Source organism: Moesziomyces antarcticus (genome assembly GCF_000747765.1).
Source record: "Moesziomyces antarcticus DNA, scaffold: scaffold_v10001, strain JCM 10317, whole genome shotgun sequence".
NCBI lineage: Eukaryota > Fungi > Basidiomycota > Ustilaginomycetes > Ustilaginales > Ustilaginaceae > Moesziomyces > Moesziomyces antarcticus.
In genome coordinates, this window is record NW_014639009.1 from 530,402 (window position 1) to 546,565 (window position 16,164).

The 16,164-nt window shown below is 60.0% G+C and overlaps 7 protein-coding genes and 1 non-coding gene across 8 annotated transcripts; 7 read left to right on the forward strand and 1 right to left on the reverse strand.

Annotated features, from left to right (window-relative positions):
- Window positions 1-250: 250 nt before the first annotated feature.
- Window positions 251-2,191, forward strand: PAN0_001c0192 (RNI-like protein; the record flags this gene model as incomplete). The annotated part of the gene is made up of 1 exon (XM_014803811.1): window positions 251-2,191. One exon carries the CDS (start codon window positions 251-253, stop codon window positions 2,189-2,191), a length of 1,941 nt encoding a protein of 646 aa, XP_014659297.1.
- A 774-nt stretch (window positions 2,192-2,965) lies between these two features.
- PAN0_001c0193 (uncharacterized protein) lies at window positions 2,966-3,394 on the forward strand (the record flags this gene model as incomplete). Its single annotated transcript, XM_014803812.1, has 2 exons — window positions 2,966-3,088; window positions 3,173-3,394. 2 exons carry the CDS (start codon window positions 2,966-2,968, stop codon window positions 3,392-3,394), a joined length of 345 nt encoding a protein of 114 aa, XP_014659298.1.
- Window positions 3,395-3,946: 552 nt separating this feature from the next.
- On the forward strand, window positions 3,947-6,601 carry PAN0_001c0194 (uncharacterized protein; the record flags this gene model as incomplete). Its single annotated transcript, XM_014803813.1, has 1 exon — window positions 3,947-6,601. One exon carries the CDS (start codon window positions 3,947-3,949, stop codon window positions 6,599-6,601), a length of 2,655 nt encoding a protein of 884 aa, XP_014659299.1.
- A 444-nt stretch (window positions 6,602-7,045) lies between these two features.
- On the reverse strand, window positions 7,046-7,872 carry PAN0_001d0195 (40S ribosomal protein S13; the record flags this gene model as incomplete). Its single annotated transcript, XM_014803814.1, has 2 exons — window positions 7,046-7,485; window positions 7,857-7,872. The coding sequence occupies 2 exons, from the start codon at window positions 7,870-7,872 to the stop codon at window positions 7,046-7,048; spliced, it is 456 nt and encodes a 151-aa protein (XP_014659300.1).
- Window positions 7,873-8,374: 502 nt separating this feature from the next.
- PAN0_001c0196 (40S ribosomal protein S6-b) lies at window positions 8,375-10,587 on the forward strand (the record flags this gene model as incomplete). The annotated part of the gene is made up of 6 exons (XM_014803815.1): window positions 8,375-8,500; window positions 8,583-8,782; window positions 8,865-8,999; window positions 9,169-9,392; window positions 9,542-9,741; window positions 9,856-10,587. 6 exons carry the CDS (start codon window positions 8,375-8,377, stop codon window positions 10,585-10,587), a joined length of 1,617 nt encoding a protein of 538 aa, XP_014659301.1.
- Window positions 10,588-11,528: 941 nt separating this feature from the next.
- On the forward strand, window positions 11,529-11,642 carry PAN0_t001c0001. Its single transcript has 2 exons — window positions 11,529-11,565; window positions 11,608-11,642. It is a non-coding gene; the product is annotated as a tRNA-His (tRNA).
- Window positions 11,643-12,287: 645 nt separating this feature from the next.
- On the forward strand, window positions 12,288-14,417 carry PAN0_001c0197 (cell division control protein 23; the record flags this gene model as incomplete). Its single annotated transcript, XM_014803816.1, has 1 exon — window positions 12,288-14,417. One exon carries the CDS (start codon window positions 12,288-12,290, stop codon window positions 14,415-14,417), a length of 2,130 nt encoding a protein of 709 aa, XP_014659302.1.
- A 345-nt stretch (window positions 14,418-14,762) lies between these two features.
- On the forward strand, window positions 14,763-15,941 carry PAN0_001c0198 (NAD(P)-binding protein; the record flags this gene model as incomplete). The annotated part of the gene is made up of 1 exon (XM_014803817.1): window positions 14,763-15,941. The coding sequence occupies one exon, from the start codon at window positions 14,763-14,765 to the stop codon at window positions 15,939-15,941; it is 1,179 nt and encodes a 392-aa protein (XP_014659303.1).
- Window positions 15,942-16,164: the final 223 nt, after the last annotated feature.

Sequence of the window (16,164 nt, forward strand, 5' to 3'; positions counted from 1 at the left end):
CTCTCTGCATGCCCACGCTTGGAGGTGGAGGCCTGCCGCCGTAGAGTGATGGGAACTCAGAATCCGAATTCTTCTTGAAATCACGACTCAGCCCTGTCGTTCGCGCTTTGTTCCCAGAGCTCTGGATTTTGCCACCGGACCCTGTTCGCACCCTCCCTTCCTCCTCATCCCAGGCGTCGCCCCTCGGCGCATACACCCTCCTCACCTACGATCAGCAAGAACATACACACGAGCTACCCGCTTGATAGTTATGTCGAACGTTCGCGGCCCCACGTCGGCGCTGACCGAGTTCCTGAGGGAACGAGGCATCACGGCTCGCAACGCGAATCGATTCCGTCGCCGCGACGAAGCTGAACAAGAGCAGGCTCAGGCTCAAGAGCAGGGCCAGACGCAATCCCCATCCCCAGCTGACACTGCGCGAGCTACTGCTGCGATTGCTGCGGCCTCTCGACGCCGTCTCGCCCGCAACGGCAGCTCGATGAACTTCGAAGAGGACGACGAGACCGACGACGATCTGCCCGAAGCTGCGGCCACTCCAACTGCGTCCAGCTCGAGCAGGCAGACACGAGCGAACGGCAAGCGACGTGCTCTAGAAGACGAACCAATTCTCGAGCCTAGCACCGCCAATGGCAACGCGAACGGCAAGGGCAAGAAGAAGAAGTCGAAGAAGGAGGACGACGATGACGAGGACTTTGATCCCAAGAAAAAGGGCCGCAGCAAGGGCCCCGCGCCTGCAGAGTGGGAGGACTCGCTCGGCCTTCCGCAGGCCAGCAGCTCGCGCGCCAACTTTTCATATGCCAGCCGCAAGCCTGGAAGCATCGCCTACTGCGGCATGTGCAAGATGAAGTTCACCATCACGCAGTACACCAAGATGGCCGACAAGGGCCCTCTGTGCCATCGATGCGGTCCTTTATACAAGGGACCCGGGGCTGCTGGCGACGTCAAGGCCAAACCTGCAGCCAAGAAGAAGCAGACCCGCCGCAAAGGGCCGCAGGACGGACTGCGCCAGAGCTTCCCAAGCCTGCAGACCTACTGCATCGACATCATTAGTCGACACATTGAGGATGTCGAGGCGCTCGGCCACATCGGCGTCAACAACATCGACGCCATCAGCAAGTCGATCTCCAAGAACCGCAGTCTCAACCCCAAGACGCTGCAGCTCTTCATTTCACCCAGCATCACCACGCTCTCGCTGTACGACTGCAGCAAGCTCGACAGCGACTCGCTGCAGAGTCTCGCCACGTTTGCGCCCAATCTGGAGCACATCAACCTACAGCTTTGCGGCATGCTCGACAACGATGCCATCGACGCGTGGTCCAAGAAGCTGACCAAGCTCAAGAGCGTCGAGCTGTACGGGCCTTTCCTGGTGCGCAAGGAGGCGTGGCATCGCTTCTTTGAGGCGCTCGGCCCGCGCCTGGAGAGCTTCAAGATCCGCGAATCGCCGCGCTTCGATCTGTCGTGTGCCGAGTCGATGGTCAAGCACTGCCCCAACCTACGGGAGCTTGGGTTGGCGCAGATTGGACCCCTGGACAAGACGATGCTCAAGCCCCTGGAGGCGTACGGTGAGCAACTAACGTACCTCGACGTATCGGACCCGGGCGTGTCGGCGCCGGGCATCCCGCCCAAGTCGCTGGAGGACGACGAGGTGGTGAGCTTGCTCCAGGCGATCGGCAAGAACCTGGCGTATCTGGACGTGTCGAAGAACATCGATCTGACGGATCGGGTGGTGAAGGAAGGCGTGCTGCCGCACTGCCGCCAGCTCAAGGCACTGCGTCTGATCGGATGCGAAAAGGTCGAGGCGGCCACGGTGTCCGACATGTTTGCCGATTGGACGCGCGACGGCGTCGCTGGCTTGTCGCACGTACACCTGGATCGCATGCTCAAGCTGGATGACGGCTTGATGGAGCCGTTGTTGACGCACTCGGGCCCCGAGCTGGTGGAGCTGTCGCTCAACTCGGTCGACGGCATCACGGACAAGGGGCTCGAGACGCTGGGCAATGCCAAGAATCTGCCCAAGCTGGAGCTGCTGGACCTGTCGTTTGTGCGCGCGCTCGACGACGAGAGCCTGGACCGCATCTGCCGCAACCTGCCCAACCTCAAGAAGGTGTCGGTGTTCGGATGCAACCGCATCAGCGACTTTCTCAAGTCCGACCGAGTCCGCATCATCGGCAAAGAGAAGTACGCCATGTGATGCCCCTTCGGCCCTTCAGCAATAAATGTTCACGTGGTTCCGTCTATCATTGACTGACTGGAAGAAAGGCGACGAGATCGAGGGCTGTCGGTGAAGCTCGTGGAAGAGATTGCCGGCCGGCTGAACGGGAAGAGATCGCCGGCCGGCTGTTGTCTGGCGGGGGATGTCGTGTCGAGCCGTGAGTGCATAGAAGGTGCCATGTCGCAATGACGGAGATCTCGGTGTCGCTGCGCTCCGTCACAGGTCTGCTACGGTAGCTTTGCGATGCGAGTGATTGCGAGCCGCTATTGCGGCAGCGATGATGTCAACAGGTTCAGACGCGCTGATTGTCAGCGCTACGAGGATCGGGCCGAGCCGAACTCTGGCGAAGGATGCCCCCTTAGATTCGCTTTAGCCGAGCAGCTCTGACGCGTCACTTGGCCGGTGGAAAAGAAGCATCTCCAACACGAAGCTGGCTCGTATCGAATGCCGTTGGCAGTCTCAGTGGTGATACGAGGAGGCTGTCGGGGAAGTCTTTCCGATGGAAGGCGGTGTCGGCAGTTGAGAGCCGTGCTGCAGGGGGTGGGCCACGAGTGAGCACAGCCGGAGCGCAACGTCCGATTCTGCACTGCAGTTGCTGGTCTATGCGGCCCCCCGCGGGCATCTCGGCACGCCTTTTCCCGCGTCCTTCCGAACAGCGATGGCACAAGAGTGCCGACAGTCGAGACGCGATTCATGGCGCAATCTAACGAGCCGTCTAGAGGAGCCGCGACAATGGTGGGCCACGGACCCGCAATGAAGCCCAGACCACAGGTTGCCGGTGGTACCGCCTTCTCTCGTGACTGCAAAATTGGGACGCTTCAGCGCCGCATGAGGCTGGCAGAAGATGCGAATTTCGGCTGCTCCGCCCCGCATCCCGTGCGTGACCGAGTGCATCGGATTTGAGTTGAATTGCAGCTGGAGCCGCATCTCTCCCCACGTTCTGCGCCCCATTTCACACAGCCCCAGCCGCATGCTGCTTCTGTAATCGCCGTGCTAAAAATTCACGCCGCCAAGCTCGACATCGATGTCACCCTGAGGCTGGGCATCGGCGGCGTTGTCGAGCCGGAGCCGGAACCGGAGCCTCCGACGCGTCATCACTGCTCCTGGTCAGCAATGCGAGACCAGGCTAGGATTCCGGTTGGCGATGACTGGGATGGAGATGACGGGCTGCGGGATGCGTAAGACCGTGGGTTGTGTGCGCGAGAGGTGGCCGGCGCCAGGGCCTCCGACAATCAGTGAGCAGGGCGTGTCGGAGTTGAGGTCGGTGGGATGGGCGCGACCGTCTCGTTATCGGATCTGGATCTCTGGCCGCTCGGTCCGCAATTGCGCTTCCGTGTGGCTTACTTTCGGCCCCCTTTCGCCCGCAGCGGCTCGCGATCGAGAAGATAGGACTCGTTCGTGCCTTCGACGCACCAGGCAGCACTCAGGGTTCCAGCTCCAGAGCCAGAGACAGGCTCACTACGCCGGTCCGGCTTTCGTCGCTGCTCCCAAACGAGGCTCACCCCCACAGGCCCAAGGCTGTCAATTCTCCCCTCCCCCTCGCCGTCCGGATCTCTCCCGGTCTCCGCAGCGCACCCTCCTCTCCCGCTCCCCACCATTGCCCCTACCTCCCGCCCACAGCATCTGTCGCGCAGCAGACACACATGCGAATTGCATCTCGGGTCCGGCGACACTCACCAACATCTTGTGATGAGATCCACCGTCTCGAAGGTTCGTTAAGCATCTCTCTCAACCATGGCGATCGTGAGCGGTGCCTCTGCGGCTGATCTGCGCCACATGGCCCCTACCGACGACCAGTTGTCGGCGCTACCGATGCAGAGAGGTGCACTCCTTTCTCGCCGCATCAGTTCCAGCGCATCACTCGGCCGTTCCGATGGCGCCGTGCTCGGCACTGGCGCTCTCACCCGCGAGAACCTCGCCGCCCTTCCGAACGGCTCTTACACCCTGCCGGGTCGACTGCGGTCGCATACGCTGGCGCATGCACACACGAACAACGAGTTCGCAGGCCGGCCCGCACTGGCTCGCGTCGCTACCATGGACAGCTGCCGAGCGTCCATCCTGACCGACAGCACCGAGTTCAGCACATCCAGCACCGTCAACCGCGGCTACGCCGCCCGTATCGACGTCAATGGCAAGGTCAAGCCGCTCTCCTCGGCGCCAGCGCGCCATGCGTGCCAGACAATCGCCTTCCTCGAAGGCCCCACCGACTCGCTCGACTACAAGACCTACCGTCCCGGCGACGAGATCAAGGGTGCCGTCCATCTCCTCCGCAACGATCCCGAGCGCGGCTACATCACCGGCATCAAAGCCCGCATCCGCGGCGACCTCGAGACCAGCGTCTTTGGCGTCGGCGACTCGAGCTACTACTCGATGGACAACGAGCACGGCATTGCTCGACGCCAGCTTCTCTTCTTCTCCGAACAAAAGACCCTCGCTACCAAGGCCGACCTGGAGTCCGGCTCCTTTGAGCTCGAATCCACCGGCCTCGTCGACCATGGCCGCCGCAACAATCTCGCGGTCCCATTCAGCTTCGTCCTGCCCCTCAAACTGCACGCATCGGCACTCGACATGCTCGACAGCAAGCTCAAAAAGTCGTTCAAGCGCGGAAAGCAGTACATCGACCTCCCGCCCTCGATCGACATGGAAACCCGCTATGCGCCGCCCAGGCCCAACCAGCTCTTTGGCCACGTCAAGGAGAAGCTCCACGGTCAGAAGCTGCGACCCATGGCAAAGATCAAGTACGAAATTGACATCATCGTCAGCAGACAGCGCTTTGGCTCGGTACTGCTGCCACACAAGCGAGGTGAGCGCATCATTCTGGCGTTTGCCGTCGAGCCCTACCCGCCACGCACCGCCGGCCTGGCCGTGCCGACGCTCGAGCCCATACGCGCACGAAGGGTCGCATCGCGCGACAACCGCTCGCCGTCCACCGAGCGTGTCGCCGCCCCCGACGCCGCCTCTGTCCACTCGGCAGATGGCGAGGGCGAGGACGCCATCGACGAAGACTCGTGGGCACCCGACCTCGGCGGCTTCCGACGAACCCAGGAGGTGTTCGGCGCGCTGCCTCTCGAAGACGCGCCTGCCTTTGCGCCTAGCTCCATCGCCCGCCCTGCGTCAGTGCGACCAGGCTTGCCGCCACTGCGACGCAAGAGCTATATCAATGTCAAGGAGGGCGTCGATGGCCGCATGAAGGGTTGGCTGACGCACTCGCTCGAAAGCATGCTGCCGGACGGCATGGGCTCGTTCGAGGCCATCCTCTCGGTGCCCGCCATGGCCGCGCTCTACATGGAGACCAAGATCCCCTTCAGCCTCGAGCTGCGTATGCCCGCGCATCTCGTCGACACGTACGTGCCAGACGTCGAGCTCGGCCTGGTCCGCTCCGTCATGACCTACTCGCGCCTGGGCACGCTCGTGATCGAGAAGGAGGATCCGGACAAGCTCGCTGGCTTCAGCGGCCCGCACTCGTGGTCGGAGCGCATCCGTCTCGTCAATATGGAGCGCCAGACCGACAACCATCTGCCGCCCTTCTACGAGCAGGGCAAGGCGCGTCAGTTCTACACGGGCAACTTTGCCATCGGCCGGTACGAAAAGATGATCAAGGCCGGCTCGTCGGCGCCGCTCAAGCAGAAGCTCATCCGGGCACCGGAACTGCGCCTCGTCGTGCCCAGCTTCTCATTCAAGGCGCTGCGTGTCGAGTACCGCCTGCGCGTCAAGATCTCCCTCCCGGGCGCGACCGAGGCGTTCGCGTCGACCTCGGCTAAGCCGGGGGCTGCCGCAGACAGCTTGGTCATGGAGACACCGCCGGTGCACGTGGCTGCCAACCCGGACACGGTCGACTTTACGCGTCAGAACGCCGCCGAGGCGCTCGACGACGACGCTCTGTCGACCGTCGACGTGCTTGACGAAGACGAAGAGCGTCTGGTCGAGGCGTCGGCTTCTCGCATCATGCGGTCCGCGGTGGCGGCGCAGTTTACTTCCTCGGCGGCCACCGCCATGGACGAAGACGACGAAGCCGACGAGGACGCTGATGACTCGGCTCAGGCCACGCCTTTGGCGCGCACTCCGCTGCGACGCTCGCTGGACATGACCATGCTCGCCAACTCTGGCGATGTGGCTGCTCGCGGGCAAGAACTCGCTTCATCCGCCGCGTCAATCTCGAGCGACTCGGCGTCGTCGGTTCTCGAAGTGCCCTCGCTCGACCCCATCCCGGACGAGGCAGACGTCGACGAGGAGGACGAGCTGACCGAACATCTCGCCCTCGGCCTCATTGACCGCGAGCACGCCGCCGCCGCCGCCGCCCAGTCGCGCCGCAGGGCAACCATCTCCCAGTCGCACCGCGACACCAACTCCCTTCCCAGCTATTCGGACAGCATCGGCATCCTCGGTTGACCCACGATTTTTGGCCTGCAGTCCCGATCCCTCTTCATGTTCATATCTGACCTTCCCCGTAGATTCCTGCTGCTCCTCTCTGCCGTTTTCTGTTGGTATCGTTCGTCGTCAGCATGCATTCTCTCGCCTCAGTCCCTGTCGGGTCAGCATCTTCCAGCATCTGTCCAGTCTCAAAGCATCACAAAGCATCACGTTCGTCACGGCATGCAATTCAGTTCTCCCGTCTCTCGCCCTTCACTGTCTGCTGGGGTTTCGGACCACACAGAGATGAGCACACGTCGCGCGAAAGGATGCGGAAACAAACGCTCCCTGTCAAAAGCTAGGGAGGTGTATGCGATTTTGGGGGGTGAATTCGGGACGAAGAGCTCATCCCTAGGTCTGACCTGGTTCAGACCGTGGACAGGATCAAGATAGTACAAAACGAAGATGCAACCATCCCTACGCTTAGGCAACGAGGGTGGAAGCGGTGGCGGCCTCGTACTTGAAGGTAGGGGGAACGGCACCCTTGGTCTTGTAGTAGCGGGCCAGACGGTGGATACGCGACTCGATGAGAATGAGGCGGAACTTGGAGTCCATGTCCTTGCGGTTGCGCTCGAGGTGCTTGCGCACCGAGACGGCCTTCTTGATGAGGTGGTACAGGTCCTCGGGGATCTGGGGAGCAAGGCCCTGCGACTTGAGGATACGCAGAATCTTGTTACCAGTGACGAAACGGACCTGGGCAATGCCCTGCGAGTCACGCAGCTGGACACCGATCTGCGAGGGGGTCATACCCTTACGGGCGAGCTTGACAATCTGCTCGACAACCTCCTCGGGCGTGGTCTTGAGCCACGAGGGGGGAGTGCGGCGGTAGGGCAGAGCCGAAGCGGAGATACCCTTTCCCTTGGCTGGAGTGGAGGAGCGTAGCGTAAAAGCCGGTTAGTGTCAGTTGTGTCTGCATCAGTGAGGTAGGCGGGGTGGGCTGTTGCAGCACGCAGCATGGCACTTTGCAACGCCAACCTTCGTCGTGACCGTGTACATCATCGCGATCGCTCTAGAGCTGCTACCGGTTGACCTTCCAGAAAAGAGTCGGATACGATCCTGCTTCCGACATCGAATCCGGAAAGACAACCATGTGCAGGCCAGCACTACGCCGAGTGTGGCTTCTTGGCCCTGCAGCGATGCGATGCTATGCGAAGTGATGACGAGAGGGCTAACGGAACGATGCCAAGCTGCTGTGCCGAATTGCTCGCCTGCGGCGATGGAGGTGGACACTTACAGTGCATGCGACCCATTTTGGCTGCAAGTGGTGAATGTCGAAGATGTGTCGATGATGGTGGTCGAATAACAAGTCGGGCGATGGTTGGAAATTCGATGCGTGGTCGGACAGAAAGACAGCAAACAGTCAGCACTAGACCAACATGAAGCTCGTTCTACATCGGTCCCCTGAGGTATCCGTGCTTCACGCTTCTTTCAAAGCGTTCCACAGGGCCTGCTCGAATCCGTCCTCCATCCTTCGATTCCTGGGTTGATCTGACGGATTTGTGTCGGTGCTGCAAGTACCTGGCGAGAGCACTGCGCGAGGTATCGTTGAAACGCAGATGCTGTCGAGAGAGTCGGCTGCGTGTGCTAATGCGGTTGCGTATAGTTGTCGAATTGTATCTTCAAAATGGCGTGGCGGGTGCAAACAACATCATCCTCCCAAATCCTCCATGCTCCGCCTCCAAGTGGTGTCGTTGCAATTGCTGCCCAAGATCATCACGACGAATCCTGCGCGATTCCAGTCGCCCTGAACTGATGTCGATATCACCACCTTTCCTGTGGACCGGATTCCTCCAAGGGACCATTCAATGCTGCCAGGGACGTACCTGCAAGAAGAGTGAGATCAAGACGAAGGTCAGCCAGACTGTCGCTCTCAACTATGTATGCTGTTGCTGTGCGAGACAGTGATTCGTAGGAACGTACCTAAATGTTATTGATCTTGAGGACGACGGTGATGGACTAGATTCCTGAAGGCAAGAGGGGAAGTATGATGGCGAGCACGCCTGCCGGGCACCCGCTCTCACCGTCGCAGCGCTCGACTGCGCTGCCTCTGTCGACCGATACAGCACGGTCAGGTCCTCGAGCAGCCAGGACCTGGCTGCCTTCTCGAAATCGAGACCCACAGCCAGCTCTGGTTTTGGCCGACGACGCCTTCCAGTGTCGGTGACGGAGGGTCGCGCGCCCTGTGCAATTTTGCCTAACAGAATTTTGAGAGACGGAAATGCTTGCACGTGACCCGCCAAAGCTCGGCCGAGGATATTCAGTTGAATTTCCTCTCAGCAGAGCACTCACGACCACACTCTCAGACTCCCGCGGCAGGTCCAGCCAACCAAGTGAGGACGGCAGCAGACTTGGAGTGGCACGCAGGCAAGGCCCAGAGGTGGGTCGTTGGGCAGGCAAGTCCTAAGGGCGCCAGTGTGAAGCCCCAACGAAGAACGTACACAGCCAGCAGAGCCAACAGCGCGACGAGAGCTCGACATTGCGATTCGAGTTTGCTCACGATCCTGTCTGACTTCTAACCTCATCATATCAACTATTCGTCAAGGTAGGTACCCCGCACCAGCACAAACGCAGCAGCATCGCCACGCACATCAGAGACGCAGCACACATCACGCACACGCAGACGCCGCAATCACCGACATCCGCCAGGCACTAGGACGCATCCGACCCAGTATAGACGAGATTATGCTCCCTTATCAGCAAGGCCGATATCGCCTACCCGTGCAGCCATCATTCTGCAACCTCTATACAATACTCCCACGCTCTCAGCCACGTGCAATGGCCGCATCGACAAAGCGAGTCCTGGCCGCCAATATCATCGGAGTCAAATCGACAAAGAGCTGTTGATGGTCCGAATGACATACATAGCAATCAGCTCGCAGCCGACAGTTTCGGAGACCGCTCTTGTCGCTTGCGCGTCAGTCATTGGCGACGGCGGGCCGCATGTAGTGCAAGGAGTTCCGTCCAACGAGACGACTCGAGTCACTGGCTCGCGTCTCCGGAGTCAAGCGCCGTTCTTCCCATCGCCACACTCTGTGCCACGCATCGATTTCTCCACCAACATAATCATCCGCAGTCGCCCCTGTCTGCTCACCGACTTCGACGATCGACAGACACAGTGTGTTGCGTCTCTGTTGCGGAGGTCAATCACCTGCAATTGTTGCCTGCTTTGCGCCTCTTCCCGTCTTGCGATTCGACTTGCTCACCATCCGCCCCTGTTGCTCCAACCCTTACAGATGAAGCTCAACGTTGCTAACCCGGCCACGGGTGCCCAGAAGTCTTTCGACATCCAGGATGAGCGCCTCGTTCGCTGCTTCTACGAGAAGCGCATGTCGCAGGACGTCGAGGTCGACTCGCTCGGCGATGAGTGGAAGGGCTACGTCCTCCGCATCGGCGGTGGTAACGACAAGCAGGGTTTCCCCATGAAGCAGGGTGTCCTCCTCCCCAACCGTGTGCGTCTCCTCCTCTCCAAGGGTGACTCGTGCTACCGCCCCCGCCGCACCGGTGAGCGTAAGCGCAAGTCGGTCCGTGGCTGCATCGTCGGCCCCGATATCCAGGCCCTCCACCTCATTGTCGTCAAGCAGGGCGACAACGAGATCCCCGGCCTCACCGACGCCGACTCCACCGTCCCCAAGCGCCTTGGTCCCAAGCGTGCCAACCACATCCGCAAGTTCTTCAACCTCTCCAAGGAGGACGACGTCCGCCAGTTCGTCGTTCGCCGCGAGGTCGTCTCGAAGAAGGAGGGTGCCAAGCCTTACACCAAGGCCCCCAAGATCCAGCGTCTCGTGACCGCCTCGCGTCTCCAGCGCAAGCGTCACCAGCGCTCGCTCAAGATCCGCAAGGCTGAGGCTCAGAACATCCAGAAGAAGGAGTACGAGCAGCTCCTTGCCAAGCGCGTCGCCGAGAAGAAGACCGAGGTTGCCGCCCACAAGGCTGCCCGCAAGGCCTCCCGCAAGACCCAGGCTTAAGCACTCGTCGATCTTGCCTCGTTGCAGCGTCGTTCGTCCCGTGCATTGCCTAGCATCTTGTCGTTCCCTCTCTCCCACCCCGGCCCTTCTCTACACACCTTGCATCTCCTCTCCAAAAGAAACGGATTTGCGGCATGATTGTCGACTTGCCGGCCGCTCTTCCTTTCAGTCGTGGCACGAGAAACGGCTCGTGCCATTGCTCCACATCCATCCGCTCTCACCCCTAGGTCTCGATCGTCTCCGCACCCTTTGTGTCACTGGGCACGTTGGCGCGGTAGGCGCTCGCCTCTATAGCCACCCACCCTGGGCTCCTGGCATCCCGGCACAGCCGTATTCTGTTGCCAAGGCTGCTTGGCTCACGCCGACATCCACGCATGTTGGCTACCCACTATCTTCAAAAATTCGAACCTGTACAATGACCCCAAAGCTTCTCCGTTAGATTTGATTGTTGTTTCTGAGATATTGGCCTGGTCCGGTGCCTGAGGGACCAAGAGGACTGCTTGGCCGTGGTCGTGCGCAAGAAGTCAGCGATATGCTCACGCGGTGGAAAAGGACGGTAGTAGCCGACGAGCGCTGTCGCCGATGTGAAGCTCAGCTTGACAAAGTTCTCGTCACCAAAGCGACCCATCGACATCATTGCACGGCATCTTTGTCGTGAGACGGTTGAGACTCGAGAAATCAAGTGCAACAGGGCAGCAGGTGAGGAACCTTCAGTAGCGTGGATCGTGCTCTCGGACCTCTGTTAATCGGCTGTTCTTCGGATACCAGTGCGATTCTTGCCATCCCGAACAGCAAAGGGTGCATGAGCAAGGCCATCGCGCCGGCTACGACCATCTTTGTACAGGACAAAGACTAGGTGAGGAGAGATTCGGAGAACTCTTCGATTACTGGGTATTGCTCACGTGTATATATATACTACTGCATTGTCGAGGAGCATCAAAGCAGCTTTCGTATAGTGGTTATTACGGCTCGTTGTGGCTCTTCCTTCGGGAGTTTCACTTGGGTTGTCCCGGTCTAGCGCCGAGCAAACGGATGTTCGATTCCTCCAGGTTGCATTTCTTTTTGCATTTTTTTTTCCTGTGTTTAGCAAGCCTTGCCTTGTTGGCACAGCACGAGATTCCCTTTTGCCCTGCTCATCTGTTGAGTTTGGTTGGCCGTGATAGGACATCTGCACATGTACTACGAGCACTTTTGCTGCCGGAAACGACAGCTGGCAGTTGTGTTGCCCGGGCAGATCCAGCTGGACCCGTTGTTTTTTGTGGCTCGATTAAAGACGACCATTCGGTGGAATTTTCGCCATCAGGGTTGAGGTCCGTTGCTGCGAGACGCGTCCGTTCGTGGTGTTGGGTGGAGGCGAGTTGCGTTGTTGGAATACGGATCCGATCCTGGCCCAGTCACTGCCAAGGGGCTCGAGAACAACACTGTCCGACGTTGAGACACACAAGTTGCCGCAACGCCACGTCCTCCCGACTTTCCTCAAACTCTCGGCATCCCGCCGTGGCGCCTTCGCAGCGCCACTCTCCGCTACATTCGACGCTAGTCATTGCTATGGCCTTCTTGTGACAATCGGCAACACCCTCACCTGAAGCTCGACGAGCTCAAACCAACACTGGGACTGCATCGATCCTCCCTTCGCTGATCCGGTAGCCAAATCTGTATCACATACGGTCGCGCAATCAGCAGCCTCCGTGTATCGACAAATGGCCATGTCCGAGGCGTCTATCTTCGAAGTCGACCATCCTTTCCCCGACTTGGAACCGGCGAGAGCACGGGAGGAGCTTCGCATAGCAGCGATCGAGCTTTCAGATCGTGGCCTGGCGTCCTCGTCGCGATGGACGCTCGAGCTTCTGCAATCTGTACCATACTCGGCCTCTCAGAATGGCAGCGGCCTTCTCTTCTCAGCCCAGAGTCGTTCGGACGAGTCGGCGACCGGAGCGGCCACCCCAGCAACAAAGCGACACACGAATGATAGACCGCTCATCCCGGAACATTCGACACCAGCCTTGGGCATGCAGCAGCGCATGTCGGTGGAGCCGAGGGGAGAAGATGACTCGGTTCGCGATGTGTCCGGCAAATTCGCCCCGAATGCCTACGCCTCGTCTCCGCTGGCAAATGCCCGCCTGAGCCACCTAGCATCGCCCAAACGCGACCCCGACAGCTCGCTCATCACCGTCGACAGCGAGGACGACGAGGCACCTGGATCTGCACATGTCCACTGGCAGTCGTACACCAACTCGGTCGATTGCTCGCCGGGTCCATCGCAGCTTCGATTCGGGGGCTTACAGCCGCGCATATCGACCATGGAGGACGAGACGTACATGCTGGCAAAGAGTCATTTCGACCAGCAACAGCTCGAACGGTGCATCTGGGTGCTCGAGAGCAGCAGCCATGCCTCGGACAAGGCATGCTTCTTGCGACTCTACGCTCGTTTCCTCATGTCGGAGCGCAAGCTCGACGAGCACGGTATGATCATCCCCAAACCCAATGGCACCCTCCCCGCCACCTCGCCCGGCCTCATCCCCATCCTCAAGGAGCTCGTAAATGCTGTCGACCCTTTTCTGCTTTTCCTCAAGGGAGCCATCCTGCGCAAGCTCAATCGTCCGATCGAGGCCATGGACTGCCTCCTCCGGTCCGTCCAAAGCTTCGCGTACAACTGGGCGGCATGGCAGGAGCTGGCCATGACACTGGAGCCAGGCGAGGTGGATCAGATCGCCGATCTGCTGCCCGACTCGTTCATGGCGAGCTTCTTCCGCGAGCTGCTGGATCGACACTCTGCGCAGGAGGGTGACCTGACGATCGCGCGCATCGACCGTTTGCTCGAGTCGTTCCCAAGGTCGGCCTACCTGCTGACGTGCCGGGCGCAGACCAATGTGCATCGCCTTGACTACATCGAGGCGGAGCAGGACTTCCAGGAAGCCTGGTCGATCGACCCGTACAGAGTTGACGGGCTTTCCGACTACTCGAACGCGCTCTACCTGCTCAACCGGACGGCAGAGCTGGCGCATCTTGCGCACAAGTTCAGCTCGTTTGCCAAGGATCGGCCAGAAGTGTGCTGTCTGGTAGGCAACTACTACAATCAGCGCAGCGATCACCACCGCGCGATCGAAGCGTTTCGACACGCGCTGCGTCTCGACTCGGGCTGTGTACCAGCATGGATCCTGCTGGGCCACGAATACATTGAGCTCAAGAACAGCCATGCGGCCGCCGAGATGTACCGGAGAGCCCTCAAGATCAACCCGCGCGAATACCGAGCGCTGTACGGACTGGGGCAGGTGTACGAGCTCAACGGCGCCTACACGTACGCCGTCAATTACTTCCAAAAGTGCGCCGCCATCCGGCCGTACGACGGGCGCATGTGGTCGAGCATGGGCATCTGTTACGACCACCTGGGCCGATCTCAAGACGCCGTTTCGTGCTTCAAGCGCTATCTGGCCTGCCGGCTCAATCAAGGCGACACGGTGGTCGGTCTGACGCGCATCATCGAGGTGTACGAGAAGGAGCGCGACTTTGAAGCTGCTGCCTCGTACCACCGCCGGCTGGTGCAGGTGGTTGACCGTGCGCTGGCGGGGACCGAGTCGAACGTAGTCGCGCGCTACGCTCGCTCGTACATCATCGCAGCCAGGTGGGAGATGGGTGAGATTGGCGCAAGATCAGCTCAGCAGCGGGCAGCAGGTGACGAAATGGATCACGACGGTCACGACGCCACGTCAGCCAAGGTGGGCAACCTGGCGCTGGCCAATGACTACCTGCAGAAGGTCATTGCGGCTGGAACCGAGATGACCGACAGCGCCGAGATCCTGCTGAAGCGACTCGCCTTCTTGCGTGATTAGGGTCGAAAAAGCGAATCGGAGCTAGTTGGACAGCGAAGGTGCGGCCTCAGATGTGATTCAGGGCCGAGCCGATCCGGCAATCTCGAGAAATCACATGGACCGGCGAATTTCTGTGGTTCTGCCAAAGCCCCGATCGACGTCATTTTGGGTGGGAGGCGTGTCAGCGGTCGCACAGCGGAGGTGAGAGAAGAATTTACGACTCAGAGCCGCAGTGAAGGTGGAGGCGGCTAATCACAAACTTGCGGCGCGTGCTGTCTGCATTGCCGCGGCTGACTATATCAAGGCAAGAGCTTGTCACTCAGCTTCGTAGCCCCTTTCCATCACATCATCCACGTACACACGACCATGTCTTCGCCTAGGAACTATCTCGTGTGGGGCGCCAATGGCGTCTCTGGCATCGCTGCGCTGCGAGCGCTGGTCGAGCAGCCGAGCGAGGTGGTTGGCTCGATTCTCGCCGTCTCGCGCCGGCCGCCGCAGGTGGATCTCAAGGACAAGCGCATCAAATTTGTCTCAATCGACATCCTCAATGCCTCGGTTGACGAGATCGCTGACCAGCTCAAGGCGAATGGAGGCGACAAGGTGAACGCGGCGCTGCACTACACCTACATCGAGAAGAAGGACGCCCAGGAGCTTTTGGACGTCAACCATGTGCTGCTCAGCAAGGCTCTCGATGCCACGTATGCCGCAGCGGGAAAGCAGCTCAAGCATTTCCACCTGCAGACCGGCTACAAGTGGTACTCGCTGCACCTGGCCAACAAGGACATCGCTTCGCCCGTTCCGTACCAGGAGGACGCTCCGCGCGGTCCCACCGACCCTCCCAACTTCTACTATGACCAGGTGGACACGCTCGTAGCGCACGCTCAGAAGCACGGATACGCGTGGTCGGAAACGCGACCCAACACCATCATCGGAGCGGCCAAGGGCAACTTCATGAACCAGGCCGTGTCGACGAGCCTGTACCTGGCGCTCGAGAAGGCCAAGGGCAAGAGCGAAGTGCAGTATCCGGGCAACAATCTCAACTGGGACCAGATATTTGTCTCACAGAGCACGGCGATCAACAATGCGCGCTTCCAGGTCTTCCTCACCGATCCGGCCAACGCGGCCAAGTGCGAGAACCAGTCGTTCAACATTGAGGACGGTGACAAGCGCACGCTCGGCCAGCTCTGGCAAGACCTCGCAAAGGAGCTCGGTCTCAAGGTGCTGCCCCCTACCGCGGCGGGCGAGGCCAAGTACAACGACAAGCCACCGAAGCTGAGCCTGAGCCTGGACGAGTGGAGCAAGCGACCCGAGAACATCGAGGCGTGGAAGAAGCTCACCAGCGAGAAGGGTGGCGACCCCTCGGCCTTCTCTGACCACGCCACGTTTGCGTTCGCCGACTTCACGCTCGGCGCTACCTTTGACCAGCAGGGTAGCCTCGACAAGGTCAGAGATGCAGGTTATGCGACTGTCTGTGATACGGTCAAGGACGGATACCTCGAGACCTACCGATACCTCCAGGAGATCGGCACTCTGCCCCACGACTGAAGGCGTGCTGCTGCTGCTGCCGTGTCCAACCGCCTGCAATAACACTTTTGAATCATCCCAAGTTTGCCTTATATGCTCATACAGCTTGTGCTTTGTGTGTTGCCGCACTGAGAGGATGATAAGCAGCAGTGATGCCATGATGGAGCCGATATCTGGACTGTCGGCGACAAAGCTCCGAGCGGCCGAAGTCGAAGCGCAATTCCGAGATGGAATATCGCGTGTT